We start from the raw sequence: 16,026 nt of genomic DNA on the forward strand, positions 1-16,026 counted from the left end.
TTCAGATGGAAAAATTAAGATCACTTCCAATTCAGATTTCTAAACATGAAATCCAGGTATGTCCTGTCATGATCTCGCTTCCTTGATTGAAGATGAACTTGGCAGCCAATGGAAAGAATCCACACTCTCCTGGAACAGCAAACCACAACATGGTTGTCCCCGTGAAAAAGCCAGTAACTTTGCGTTTGACTTTTCCACCTTGGTTTATTCCCAGCTGTTCAGGATTTGGATTCCTAAAGTCTTCTTCGACAATTAGCTAACTCTTTGTTGGTTGAAGGGGCTGGGACTGTTTCTTTACACATAAACTGATCTTTGTCATAAATCACGGTTATAAAGAGAGCGCAACTCAGATACATTACCACACCTGCCCCATTCTCCAAATCGTCATCAATGATGGAGATGTCATCCCCACACAGGTGAGGATAAAAATAAATCTCTGAGTCCTCATCATGTTGGAAGTCCTCAATCTCTACCTCGACATGAAACACCAGGCCAACAAAGGGCTGTCACTGCCTCTACTACTCAGTAGTGAGTAGTCACTGAGTGTCAATGACACTACTCAGTTGGTCTAACCTCCCCATCAGGGGCCAAGCCTGACATAGTCATCATGCCCTGGCACAAGAACTCTAAAGCATAAATTTAAATAGAGTTATGAAATACTGAATAGACCTGGAGACTATGAATTAGTCAATCATCCTCTTACTATTTAATTTTTTTTAAATCATTTGCTAACCTGTAAATGTTACAAGAAAAATTTCACTTTATCAACAAACATATATAAGGTAAAATACATCTGGCTTTCCATGTTTCTGGCTCCAAAGCCAAAACAACTAAGCTAAGAACAACTAAGGTAACATCATGGTTTAAAATTATGTATATTCATCGATAGCAAAGTCACATCTTCCTGAAATTGAAATCTCATATTAATAATTTAGTCAGGACCAGTCGTCCTTACTCCTTTTCTCTTATAATGTTGCTAAACCATGCTTTCTCCACCTTTTATTTTGGCTAGATAATCTTTTGGACACCAGTTTAACCTTAAAATTAAATTTTATTTAATTTAGTTAATGAATTAAATTTAATTTTGTTTGATTTGGCCCATCATTCTAGCCTGCCCTCATACTGTGCAGTGCTGTGTCTGCTGTCCAACTGAGCTAAGGTCTCCCCCTTAGCTTTGGACCATCCATAGGCAGGCTGTGCAAATTCTGACAGGGTACATTTTACTTATGCACTAGGATTGGGTTCCTTGGAACAGTGGAAACAAAATGCAGATGTTATAAAAACCGAACAAAGTGTGACTATAAAATAAGGTTTTGAGTACTAGCAATGGAATTAGGATATCTGTAGAACTTTTCAAGATTTGTGCTATCATTTTTTTCTCCTATCTTTATTGAGATATTATTGAAAGATAACTTTGTGTAAGTTTAGGGTGTACAACATGATGATTTGATGTATAAATATATTGTTAAATGATTACCCCAATAAGGTTAGTTAACACAAGATTTGTGCTTTTGAATGCATTTATTCTGGCAGGCTTGCTTTAAAGTTATTTAAATTAACTTAACATATTTGCCTCATTTATTGATATGCCAGTCAGCTAATGTGTCATTAAGAGGCAGTCTACTGCAGTGGTTGAGAGTGCGCCTGCCGATGCAGTGGACATGGGTTCGTGCCCCGGTCCGGGAAGATTCCCACATGCTGCGGAGCGGCTAGGCCCGTGAGCCATGGCCACTGAGCCTGCGCATCCGGAGCCTGTGCTCCGCAGCGGGAGAGGCCACAACAGTGAGAGGCCCGCGTACCGCAAAAAAAAAAAAAAAAAAAAAAAGAGGCAGTCTACTTAGTATGGTATAACTTCAGTAGACTTCAGTAACTCTGAAGTCTAAATCTGGGCAAGTAAAAAATTAATAAATAAAAGACAATTACTTGTTAGAGTCCAGCCTCAGTGGTAACAAAGGCTGTTTACATTTGGATTCAACTCAAGTAAAACCAGACCAGTGGCTGTGAGCTCACAGCCATCAGGGATGGGACACTGTACATTCAAAGAGGAGGTGGGTTTGGGGAGACACAGCTAATGCAGGATTTAAGAGAAGTTCATTACAAGAAAGTCTTAACTAAAGAGATGAAAGCAGAAACATGAAGTCAAACAGGAATTAGAGCTGAAGACTGGGCAGGATGATCAAAGAAAAAACCAGACAGAATGTGTGAGACATCCTGAATTCCCGTGATATAAACAACCAGTTGTTAGGGAACCTAATCCACCACAACTAATGAAGAAGAACAGCAGAGTATTTTCAGGCTGCTAGCCCTTTAGTACCACACATGTTCAGTAACTCACCTGAAATGGGAGGACATGACCTTTAGCTGTATATGACCTTACAGGAGCCCTTGGAGGATGGGGAATACTATAGGCTCTCAAAGTCCTAGCATGTGTCAGCTGAAGGTAGGCAGCATACTTACCTGGCACAAGCATACCCACTAAGTTCATACCTTCAACTGAGAGGCTCCTGACACATATATAATTATGAATTTTAAAAAGGTGATATTAATTTTAATATTTTATTTAACTTTATATATCCAAAAAGTGTCATTTAAGCATATGATCAATATTAGGGACTTCCCCAGCCGTCCAGAGGTCAAGACTCCAAGCTTCCACAACCTTGGGTGAGAGTTCGATCCCTGGTGTGGGAGGAACTAAGATCTTGCATGCCACACGCTGTGGCCAAAAATAAATAAATAAAAATTTTAAAAAACATATAATCAATATTTAAAAATTAATAAGACATTTTACGTTTTCATACTGTCATAAAATCTTGTGTGTATTTACATTTATAGCTCCTATCAATTTGGACTAGTCACATTTCAAGCACTGAATAGCCACATGTGGCTAGTAGCTACCATACTGGACAGTGCAGAGCTGAACCATCACTCCAGTATGGCTGTTATATCCTTCAATCAATATATGAGAAAACAAAAATAATGACACCTAACTTTTGTAAATCACACTACAGTCTAAGAATTGTAATCCCCTAGGATCCAAAACAATAATTTATGGCGTTGGTATGACAAATATTACCTCTAGCTGACAGGTTAGAGAACATAATAACTTAAAATCTTCATAAGTTAGGATCACAGTCCTAGTAACAAACTTGAACACAAATTTTCTTCTATCCAGGAATTAGGCTGCCTCAGAGAAATTAAATGAATTGCCAAAGGCTAGCCAGCATGTCAACTGCAGAATATAAGTGAAAATCTGGGCCATTTTGCTCCCAAACCAATGCTCTTACTACTATAACAATAGTGCAGAAGCCCTCAGACTTATACATACAAGTATCTTAAGGCTCTCTTCCCCTGCAATTGGTCTGAAAGTTGATACTAATCACATTACTAAAGTTTGGATTCTTCTTCATTGACCAAGGGCTATTCAGAAGTGTAATATAATTCTTCAGCCCTCTCTTCTCACTTATGTGACACAGCAGTCACAGGAGTGTTTAAATGGGCCCTTATTTTTTTAAATGGCAAGAATAGGCACCTGCAATTTGTAGAGGAAGGATTTGAGACAAATTGCTACAAGTATTTTTTTATATAGTAAAATACACATGACTAAGCATAATGTGATCCCATTTTGTAAAACAATCCATGACAAAGTGTTCCTCTATAATTAAATAATTGAATAAATATAACACATATGTAGCACATGCTTTTATAATTATAATAGCATGAAGAAGATAACACAGCAGATTATTACTTTGGGGTTGGGAAAACTATGTGGTAGAGGGTGAGGTACAAGTAGGGAAGAGAGAGGCAAATGAAAAATAAGAAGGAAAAAAACTGCATCTATAATATGACCTTGTTTATGTAAAATATAAGCTTGTATGTGCATACAGATGTATACATATTTTTGTGTGTGTACATATATTTTTGTGTGTGTACATATATACATATACTATATATACACAAATGTATATATTTTTAAATAATCCCTTTATAGTCATGTCATATGAATAGTTTATAGCTGAGAGCTAGGTACCAGAATGATTGATTACCCTTTTAAAGCAGAGACTTAACAATTTGATTGTTGGTATTTTAGGAATACAAATTTTTAATAAATTCCATATAGTTTAATAATTACTCTGAAAGACAAATTCCACAGACTGAAATATCACTCACTAGAAAATATTTATTGGCCCCTACTGTGTGCCAGTTACTGCTGCTAGGGACTCAACAGTGAGCAAGACAAAGTCCCTGCCCTTGAAGATTTTATATTCTAATGTGTGGGAGAAGACAGTAAACACAGAAAATTTAATTACAGTAGTTTCAGGATCTTTTAATGTGCATAGTAACAATTTGTTTTAGGTTTGCAACACTGAAAATGATGAGATGTGGTCAGGTTCAGAATACAACTCAGAAATACAGGCAACTGGACTTGTTGGTGGATTCAATGTGGGCAGTGAGGGAAAGAGAAGATTTTTAAATAATTTTCATGTTTTTGGCCTGAACAACCGCTGGTTGGATGATGGTACCATTTACTAATATTTGGAAGGATTGAGAGAGGATAGATTTATTTTTTCTTTTTGAGAAAACTAACAGTTATGTCTTGCCCATGTTAGGTTAAAGAAGCCTAGAAGAAACCCAAGTAAAAATGTTGAGTAAGCAGTCAGATGTATTTTTCTGATGCTCAAGACCGAGTTCAGGGTGGAGTTGAAAATTTGGGAGCATTTAGATGGTATTTAAAGCCATGGGCCTAAACAGACTATCCTGAGAAATGTGTAGCTAGAGAGGATTGGACATCTTAAAAAATAAACTCTGGGGCACTGTAACATTTAGAGATGTGCTAAAGAAATGGAGATGGCAAACCTAAGAACAATTTGAGAAAGCAAACTGATCAAGAATACAAGCCAAGAGCAATAGAGGAGGAAGGCAGAGTATGTGGATACAGAGACAGGCAGGTAGTAGAAAAAATAGGTAATTCTTGTTGATCGCATCTATTTTCTCTAGGAAAGATAAGGCCAAGCCATCAGTTGAGAGTAAGAAAGAATAAGCAGCATTTTGAGGTTGGAGGGGAGAAGAGAAGGTATCAAATAGTCACCTAAGGAGGATGAAGGTGAATTTACTAGAAAAGGAAAACAGGATTTTCTGACAGTGTTCAGTGTTTTGAGATCTGGGGTCATAACTTTGCAGCGAGGCCAACCAGCATTGTAGTGTGATTGTTAGCCAGCACTGTTCAGCTGCTCCAGTATAGAGCCAGGATGCACAGATAACCAGGCTTAAGGAGGGCTGAAGTTTGGTCAGGTGCATACAATGGAGGGATTAGGGAAGTCAGGAGAATTAAATATTTTAGCAGAATGGTTATGGTGTCAAAATATGGAATCTAAGTTGGGTAAAAAGGGGAGGGAGGACATTAAGGGGTTATGAATAACAAAAATGTGGAGGGTCAGTTGCTAAGAAATCTTTAAGGGGTAGAACTACCAAATTGGAAGTACAGGAGTTGGGAGTTAGTAGGCTGCGAGGCAAAGTCAGAGGGGAAAATGGAATGTTGGAGGTGGTACAGTCAGTAGTGATACCTGGTGTGCATATAACTGTATGCATGAGTCAGGAAGTTGGAGAGGAAGGAGAGATTCCTGGAGCTAAGAAAGTCAAAAGCAACTGAGCATAGCCACAAGAGAAGTGGAAGAGAGAAAGGAGTGAGCCATGGTTAGGTTCATCCAGGAGTGAGAGGAAGCAGCTGCAAGGAGGGCTATGGTAAAATCTGAAGCCATGAGCTAAAAAGGAAATGAGAAAGAGAGGAAGGTTTGCAGGCAGTGATGAAGAATAAGAGGCCATATACTCACCGCCAGACCCTAAAGTTCACACTGAGTATGAGAGAAACCACAGTTGCCCCTGAAGTGATTGCAGAGGAAGTACAAGCTGTTGTCACTTGAACAAGAATGTGATAAGAACAATCAGACAAGGGCTGGAGGATGTTGAGCAGTTTCCAGATGATAGACCCTGGATTCCTGAGGGAAGAGTGGGAGGGTTTGGATGGACAGGGAAAGGCAGGAGATGGCATCAGACCAGGGTATGTCCTGAGGAAGAAGAGGAGAATTGTTTTGAAATGATGGATAATCTGGGAGGCCTCATCTTTTAATGGTAAAGCTGAAGGTAAGCAGAGATGTAAGGCTTGTTGGAACTAGTTTTGGCACTCCTGGAGCCTTCAGCTCATGCCCATGGGAAGAGACGTTGGCTTCCAGGAGCTCTCAGTGGTTCCCGCACACAGCTGGAGAGGTCGAAGTAATGCCTTCAGGTCTGGCTGTCCTTTTATAGATAAATGCTATCTTCCCCTCATCAAAACAGTCAAGGACTAGGCTGAAAACTAAACAAGGCAATAACCTAGGGCCTGAGAGGCTAAAATAGAAGTAAGGAAATACTAAGGAACAAGTTCTAGGACACTATTGTTTTCTAAATGTACAAATTGATGTAATTTGCAATTTAAAGAAAAAAGAAGAAGAAAAGAACAAGACCTCCTAAAGCCCAAGACTGTTCTTCTTGATAGTAAGTCTGGGAGGAACTTGGGCTAGAAGGTGAATAAATCATGTTCTCTCTCCAACTTATACCCATTATAACCCATTTACTGCTAATTTCCTGGACATTATTACTGCTTATATCTGGAATCTTTAAAATCTCAAATGCAAAAATAAGTATCAAAAATGTATTAAACTTGGGAAGGAGGAGGCAAAAAAAACAGAATGAGTGACTGAAAGAAAAGAGAGAAAGACATGTTATACATATTTTGATTAAGTAAACAATTCCCTTTTATAAGAGACTAGAGACTGTCATACAGGGTGAAGTAAGTCAGAAAGAGAAAAACAAATATAGTATATTAACGCATATATGTGGAACCTAGAAAAATGGTACAGATGAACCAGTTTGCAGGGCAGAAATTGAGACACAGATGTAGAGAACAAACATATGGACACCAAGGGGGGAAAGCGGTGGGGGGTGTGTGTGTGTGTGTGTGATGAGTTGGGAGATTGGGATTGACATGTACACACTGATGTGTATAAAATGGATAACTAATAATAACCTGTTGTATAAAATAATAAATAAAATAAAATTCAAAAATAAATTTTAACAGTAGTCTCAGAATACTCAGGGGAATTGATTGATTAAAGTTACAAACCAAAAAAAAAAAATTAAATTGACCATTAATTCTATGTATTTTAAGTGGCATGATGAGAGCTCCTATATTTATGTCAAACAAATTACTTTTCCAAATGTAACGGTCACTTATTTCAATAGTTGAATTTTCTGACTTTTTCCACTTATAAGAGCAATATATGTGGAAAATAAATAATAAAGTCCCATTATGGTAATGTTATAACGTATTACAGGAAAAGCCAGAAAAAAGTCTCCTGGGAAAGTCAAATAGGCAGCCTAATTAAATGATATTACACTTGTGTTACTGTCTAGGCAATTTTTTTTTAATTTGGAAATGCAAAAACTAGCTCTAAAGACAGTTTATTTTCTAAATATGATTTTACTCAACAATTGCCAAATAATTATATCTACAATGATACATACTTACCCAAATGTTCTTTAAGCTGGAGAAGCCCACCATCTGCCTTACACACCATCTGGAATCAGAATGGCTATTTGGGAATCATAATGACCAAAGGCTTCTGGCTATTCACTGCCAGGCTCACCTCCTCACTCCTGCTGTTGAAAGGCAGGCTGATGACCTCAGAACTGATTCCTCCTTGAGTCACAAAGGACCTGATATCCTTAATATAGTCAATAGTTTGGGTCAGAGGATGTTCACATTGTAACACACACACACACACACACACACACACACACACCCTTAGTTTTTCCTATAAATAAAACTTTAAAGGGGATTTATTCAAAACATGCCAGTAGTTAGTGCTAGGAATATTGTTCCCTTATGAGAAAACATGTTCTCATAAGCTAGGTTTACTACAGCTCAGGCAATGCCCAATTTCAAAAAGCAATTACCCCCCAATTATATGAAACAATTCAAGAACTTCACAATCGTCCAAAGGAGACAGATAAAACCCAAGTAATTATGAAATTGTGTGATTGCAATTAACTGGGCATTCTCTAAACATATATTAACTGGTCTGCAGGTGAGTCAGCCTTATTGCTGGGATAGAAAAATTGAATGGAATAATGAATGTGAATTGACTGTTGAAAGGACAGATCCCACTCAAGCTATGGGGATTGGAGGGTAATTTAAGTTTACATCCTCAAAGTATCTAAGTAGGTCAGGATTCCTATGAATAAGAACTGGACTTGAAAAGCCAGTCACTATCACACACTCCATCAGGCAGCAGTCACACAAGCATTAGCTTAGTCTTTCCTTCTTTCTTCTGCTCCCTCCCTCTCCATGACTACATGTGGCCAACAAGGAAACAAGTCCCAAGTTTACATATCTCCTGGGTCCAGTGCCTACCACTGTCTATTTGAATCAAGCTCTGTTTCTCAACTCCAAATTCCAGGCTCAGTCTAGGTCAGAGATCCATCTATGGTCCAATCAGCCACAGCATAGAGAATTAAGTCATGTGGTACAGAAGGCTACCCTTTCCAGGGATTAAAGGAAGGCAGATTCCCTAAGGAAGGGGTGTGTGTAGGGAAAGGATGATTGGCATCTCCACCATAAAGGCATTCATTCCTCATGTCCCACATGTTCCAGTCTTTGCACTTGGACAGGTCTCAGCACACCAAGCATGTGCCAATGATTAACTCAGGGGTGAACACACAGTGGTAACAATCAGCCTTGGCATGGTCTTGGAAGTGTAAGTAATAAAACACCTCCATCATACAGCTGTGTGTTAATTAACATGTGTGAGGTCACAGAAGACTCTCTTTTGGACTCTCGGTACATCCTCTATAATTATCTCAATGGGAAGCAAATATCCCACATTCATAAGTCAGGCTGCCTAAAAGCACACAAGAGAAAATAAATAACTTTACTACAAAAAGAAAGAACCATACACAGTTACCTGTATGCAGAATAAAAACAAATGGGTGTGTGTTGGTTAATGAGTGATTTCCTATATTCTTTGATTCTGCTCAGCCACCTGAGGTCAGTTTCACTTCCTATCATTCTGAAGTCCACAGTCTCTCAAAACCCAAAATATTTCTACATCTGATCCAGGTTGACTTTCCCTTTCCTTGTCCCTCTTGGACAACTCTAGCTAATGTCTTTTTTTGATTTCCAGATCCTCATACAGATCCCCAAGTTCTCTTTGAGCCATTTCTCAGGGTCCAGAACCATCTGTCTCCACTATATAAACCAATCAGTTTATTCCCTTATTCACTACCAGCTCCTATTCTTATTGGTTATATATATTCCTATTGGTATATATACCAATATATACCAACAATAATGCTGGGAGTAATTAAACACCTGATTTTCCTGGTCTGGATAGTAACTACAATGGGAAAAATTCATATTTTGTCCTTAATTTATTGGTACTAGCTGTTCTCAGGTCAAGATCATCATAAATGGCTCTGAAAGTATTTTGTTATAACAAATATGAGCATCATATTCTACTCCTCCTCCTGAAGAGTCAAGCAACAAAATCCTTTAAACTATTGGACCAAATGAGAGAATAAAAAAACAAAAGATCTTTTTTTTCCTAAACAGAGATTAAAAAAATCTGAGAATAAATAATAGATATGATATCAAAAAATGGCAACGAAGGAAATAAGTTACTTTCATACATTTCAAAGCAATGCTATTTATTCAGCACTTCAAAAAATTATGACTTAAAGTAGAGCAGAGTCCATGTATTCATAAACACCATTCATAAATGTCTACCTTACACAGATGTTATGCAGGGCAAATTAAAAATTAAAATTCTATGCCTTCGGAACCGTAGAGTCTAATTGAGGCTGGGAATGCACACTAAAGAGAAATGATCACTCTCAACTTTCAGGGCTCCTGAACACATTCTATCACATTTTAACCAGCTAAAAGCACTATGCCTTTTTTCTACCCACTTGATTCATAGCTTAGCTGAACATAGAATTCCAAATTGGAAATCATTTCAGTCAGAATTTTGAATATGTCACTCCATTACCTCTTAGCATCTAAGTGTTGCTCATGAGAAGTGTGCAATTTTGAATCCTGGTCAATTTTTTTTCCTCCATGGAAGGTTTTGGGAGTTTCTCTTTATTCCTGGTTTTCTGAAATTTCATGATGATGTACCATAATGTGGATCTTTGCCTCAACCTTTGTTCTGTGGTCTCTTGGTGGTCCCTAACAATCTGGCAATTCATATCCTTCAGATATATTTTCCTGATATATTTCCCCAATTGTTTATTCCCCTCTGTCTTCTCTGTTCTGTTTTTTCTATTATCTGGATAGGGAACCCCTTGGACTTACTTTTTAATTTTCTTATACTTTATCAACTATTTCTCACCTCTTTGTTTTACTCATAAAATTTCCTCAAATATACCTTTTAATCATTCTATTGAATTTTTAATTTCTAATTCCATAGTTTTTATTTCTAAGAATTCTAGTTTGTCTACTCAATGTCCCTTTTTGTTTCATGTATGGAATATATTTTGTCATGTATTTAAAGATTTTTTTTTTATTTGGCAGTGCTGGGTCTTAGTTGCGGCATGTGGGATCTAGTTCCCTGACCAGGGATCAAACCCAGGCTCCCTGCATTGGGAGCACAGAGTCTCAGCCACTGGACCACCAGGGAAGACCCCTATTTGGGGATATTAATTACAGTTTTCTTACCTTTCTTCTTTACATTTTTTTATTTACCCTATGTTCTTTATTTCTGCTTATTTGGTTTGGCCTCTGCATGTTAAGAGCTGCCTTAAATGTCTATCAATCCTTGATTGCCTTCTCATGTTAAGAGTGAGGCACTAAAAGCTGAGTAGACACTGTGTGTGTAGATGGGACTTGTTGACTGCTTCATTGGTGTGGATCTGATGGTGCCATTTCACTGGGCCTCCAACCGTCAACATCTGTAGACATTTTCTCTTGGACTGGTAAATTTCAGCAGAGAGGAACTTCCAGTTCACCTAAGAGTCTGGCAGTATTATCAGAGCTGATTTAGGAAATGAGAGGAAGGGAATGTCATGGCACAATATGCAGATTTTAATTCAATGTATTTGTATTTCTGTATGCTTCCCCTGCTTTAAGTTGTGCCCAAGTCCAGAGTCTGTTTGGTTCAACCTCTCTAGAAATTAAACCTCTAGTCTTCTATCAGCATGGAGAAGGGGCTCAGCAAACTGAGTGAGAGGGGATCAGGGGATCCAACTGTTTTTATATGGACTTTCAACCAATCCTTATATTTTCGACCCTACCTGTACCCTTTTCCTCTTTTCAGAAGTACCTGAAATACCTAAACCTTTCTAGGGCTCTGTGGCAGACTCAGCTGACCCTGTGTTTCCATCACTGCTACCTTGGGTTTCAGATTCCTCTTGTCTCCTAAGTCTGTTATTATTCATATATCTAGGTAATAGATTAAAGATGGTCATAAAGTTTTGCCACATTGTTCTATTGAGACTACTACTTCGACTAACAAAATATGGCAGAAGTGGAGCTGTGCCACTTGTCAAACACAGTCCTTAACAGTGTGAAACCTCCATATCCTATCTCTTGGAAACTTATTGTAGGTGCCCTGAGCTGCCAGGTGAACAATCCAACCACCCTGCAGGAGAGGCAACGTGCAAGGCCCTGACTGAGACTTCACAGAGAGGGGAAGAGATCCAGCTGAGCCCAGCCTCCCAGCTGCCTCTGCTAAGGTGCATGAGTAAAGTATCTTGGATAGACCTGATCATCCCTGCTGCCAGATAAATAGCCCTGAGGTATCACAGTCATGCTGTATGAAATGGAAGAATCACCCAACTTAACTCTGCCCAAATTTTTGACCATAGAAAACTGTGAAGTACAAGATAGTTGTTGTTTTAATCCATTAACTTTTGAGATAGTTAATTTTGCAGCCATAGATAACCAGAACCATCTGCTTCTCGCTTCCAAACTATGTTATACTTGTCCCTTCTCTTAGTTTTTTGTCCTTAGGATTACAACTTTTTTTTTTAAATCTCTACAAAGTTTTCAGTGGAGGTGGTAGTGAATGCATATATGCTATCTAACATGCTTAATGAGAAGTTACCTCATTTATTCTTCAATCTCTTTTATATTCTGAAGTATGATTTATTTTTGGCATATTTCATTGTTAGGTTTTTCTTAGATTTTTAAAACCTATATGGGAAATTCTGATGGTATAAACTATCCCTTCCATTAATTATACTTCCAGAAACCAAAGTTATTCTGATAAAACAATCACATTCCTTCTGGTCTACCAACACATTTGTGATATTAAGATTGAGCTATATTTCTAATACAGTTTAGCATTTCTTATTCTTCCCAGAAAACCCAATGACAGATAACAGCCATGAATTTAATGCCACATGTCAACTCATTTTACAGAATTAAAGAGAGTGTCCTTTTTAAAAATCTAGTTAAAGAAATGTCTAATCTCATCTTTTAGCCCTATTCCTGACAGGATCCATCAGCACGTGGTAAAAACTGGATCAAATTCATGCTTTCTGGCATGCATTAGCAGCCAGCAAGGTCATTCATTAGTGTGTGAAATACACAAAGCATTTCAAATAGACAGAGGTGCCACTTGAGAAGGGAGCACACTACTACTTCATCCCAATCACTCCTGCACCCCAACCCAAGTTGTAACACATGATCCTCTTCAGGAGTATGTCATTCAGTGGGAGTATAACCAATAACAGGTACTCCAACTGCTATTTCCCTAGAAGTAGGCATGCCACAGACATATGGCTAAACAGCAATTATAGTGATATAGGGGTTTACTTGAGTCAGTGACTCCTGCTACCATAAGCCTGATGATAATAGAGAATCAGTGTGTGGGGGAAGAGAAAAGAAGGATAACCCTAGATATATCTGTATTTCTAGATCAGTACTCAATAGACATTAGTTGCTCCTGCCCCATTCTTTTGTGCCCTGTGGAACTATCTGATGAACATCATATATGGAGCCAATTCAGAAGAAGGGAAACAATGATGATTCTGGAGAGTGTGCTGTAGTCCAGAGCTTCTCAAATATAATGTGCACACAAATCACCTAGGACCTGGTTAAAATGCAGATTGTTTCAGTAGGTCTCATTGGTGCTGAGATTCTCCATTTCTAATGGATTCAAAGTTATGCCAAGGCTGCAGGTCCACAGAACATACTTTGAGAAATAAAACCATAATCAGTTGTTTATGTATCTCTCTTCCCTCGTTAAATTTCACAACTTATCCTCCCAATGTACCAACAAAATTCAAAAAAGGTTTTGCTGAAGGTTTAGGGCAAAATACCACAGCATAGCAACTTAAAAACTAAACATGTATGTATCCCTGAATACCTCATTATTTTGTTATACTTTTTGAGCTTTATAAAAAAATGTTATTATCTAGTATATAATCTTCTGAGACTTGCTTTTTTAGTCCATATTTCTAAAATGTATCCATACAGTTGCTGCTTCAACAATAATGATAATGTTCTGATTCTTAGGCAGGGGGTGATAGGTCCACAAGTGTTCCTTTTATTATTACCTTTCAAAAATTAAACTATATATCACTGTATATTCTTTTATATGTATCAAGTATTACTTTCTAAAAACATTTTAACTACATATTTGGCACCCCCATTCTTAAAGTTCCTACAGACATTAACACCTCCAAAAATATATATATTTTTTAATATTTATTTATTTATTTATTTATTTGGCTGTGTTGGGTCTTAGTTGCTGCACATGGGATCTACGTTGCCGACTGCAGGATCTTTTAGTTGCAGCATGCATGCGGGATCTAGCTCCCTGATCAGGGATCGAACCTGGGCCCCCTGCAGTGGGAGTGCAGAGTCTCAACCACTGGACCACCAGGGAAGTCCCTGCAATGTCTTATTTCTGATCATCCCTTCCATGGAGCCCAATTGAAGACCACCTTATTTGGTTCCAATCTCCCTCCCTCTCTCCTCTCATTTGCTTTCCTCTAATTCCAGCTCTTTTTTTTGTTTTAATCTTTTGGCCATACTGCACGGCATGTGGGATCTTAGTTCCCTGACCAGGGTTCAAACCCTGGCACCCTGCATTAGAAGCATGGAGTCTTAACCACTGGACTACCAGGGAAGTCCTTAATTTCAGCTCTTAAGCTTTCAATCTCTATCACTGATTTTTCTACTGTATTATTCAACATTAACTTGTGACAGACAACCCCAGTGTCTCAGCAGCTTTATGCAACAATACAATATTCTTGCTCTTATAAAATCCAGAGCTAAAGTTCCTGGCCAGGAGATCTCCTGGGCGGCTCCTTTAAGCAGTCAACTCAGGATTCAGGATATTTCTATTGTGTGTTCCACCATCTCAAAAGCATCCTTTTCCTACTATATGGTTGGGGGGGAAATCAAGGCAGATTTCATAGGGACTTTTTATGTTTAGGCCTGGAAGTGACACATCATTTCCACTTACCTTCCATTGGAAGAGCTCAGTGACACCGTCCCTAGACTCAAGAAAATAAAGGGAAATATGTCGTCCTGTGTGCCCAGGGTAAATATAAAATAATTTCATGAACTAAAAAAAAAAAATTACCCATGCTACCTGCCACTATGCATAACAGTACTTAAAAGCTAAATTCTCAGCAATATTCATGAAATGAATTGGCATGGGTAGTTATCCATGAACAGGAAAATAATCTGACTTCATACACCTGGCTACTAAGTAATTGCAAAATATTTAGAAACTCCGTTTTGTTTCATTGGTTAAAAAAAAGTGCCATATATCAATTTAGCTATTGCAGGTTCAGTTCCAGATTACTGCAATAAGACAAATGTCACAATAAAATGAGTCACATAAATACTTTGGTTTCCGAATGCATATATGTTACACTATAATGTAGTTTATTAAGTGTGCAAATAGTATCATGTCTAAAAAAACAATATAGGTACCTTAATTTAAACATACTTTATTGCTAAGAAATGTTAATCATCATCTGAGCCTTCAACAAGTCATAATCTTTTTCCTGGTGGAGGGTGTGAAATATTGCAAGAATTACCAATATGTGACACAGAGACATGAAGTGAGCAAATGCTGTTGGAAAGATGGCACTGATAGACTTGCTCAATGCAAGGTTTGTTGGCACAAACCTTCAATTTGTAAAGCACGCAATATCTGTGAAGTGCAATAAAGCAAAGCACAATAAAATGAGGTATGCCTATAACTGAAACTCAATAAAATATTCACTGAGCACTATATTAGCAACTTTGGGTAATACAAAAAGGAAATCATAGTCCCTGCTCTCTGAAGGCTTATGATCCAGTTAGGAAGAAAATATACTAGCTGTGCAACAATATCAATACATAATCTAAATATCAATTTTAAAATAACATAAGACCAATTGCCAAATAATTGTTGCAGATTTATGGAATATGAGTTTTGATAAGGAAATAGTAAATTATGGCTGGGGAAATCTCAACGAGTTTGAAAAGATAGATAGATGATAGATAAATAGATAGATAGATAGATAGATAGATAGATAGATACATAGGTAGATAGAAAGAAATAAGAGAATCTTTTCTCCAAGAAATACAAGACACACTTGTACAGAAGAGTACAAATAGACAGAACTTAACATCTTTTTATTTTATTAGCTTGACCTATGCTGCAATAGACCCATTTACCCTGTAGCTCATCTCCAAGTATAGTTTATGCCCCAGTACAAATAATATACTAAAATGTTCTTCTCTAACTGTTATGCTTCCATTTTATATTTAAAATTCCCTTGGTAATAAGAAAACAGGCAGGTTCATTTATTCTGCAGGGCCTCTAAATTCAGTAGACAACATCCTGTTTTCCCCTTAAAATTTCAGGCACATCTCAGAGTGCCTCAAAATTAACTTTAGCAAATAGTGCAACTGTGATAAAAATTTTCATATCAGATTTTACAGTGTATTCAAAGCTTCTATTTCCCCCATCTCAGCACTTCTCTCCTAAA

The 16,026-nt window shown here is 37.7% G+C and overlaps 1 protein-coding gene across 1 annotated transcript; it reads right to left on the reverse strand.

Annotated features, from left to right (window-relative positions):
• Positions 1 to 233: 233 nt before the first annotated feature.
• LOC307057311 (diphthamide biosynthesis protein 3-like) lies at positions 234 to 2,485 on the reverse strand (the record flags this gene model as incomplete). Its single annotated transcript, XM_079710477.1, has 2 exons — positions 234 to 503; positions 2,336 to 2,485. 2 exons carry the CDS (start codon positions 2,483 to 2,485, stop codon positions 234 to 236), a joined length of 420 nt encoding a protein of 139 aa, XP_079566603.1.
• Between the last annotated feature and the right edge of the window lie 13,541 nt (positions 2,486 to 16,026).

The sequence above is a fragment of the Hyperoodon ampullatus genome, assembly GCF_949752795.1.
Source record: "Hyperoodon ampullatus genome assembly, chromosome: 1".
Taxonomy (NCBI): Eukaryota; Metazoa; Chordata; class Mammalia; order Artiodactyla; family Ziphiidae; genus Hyperoodon; species Hyperoodon ampullatus.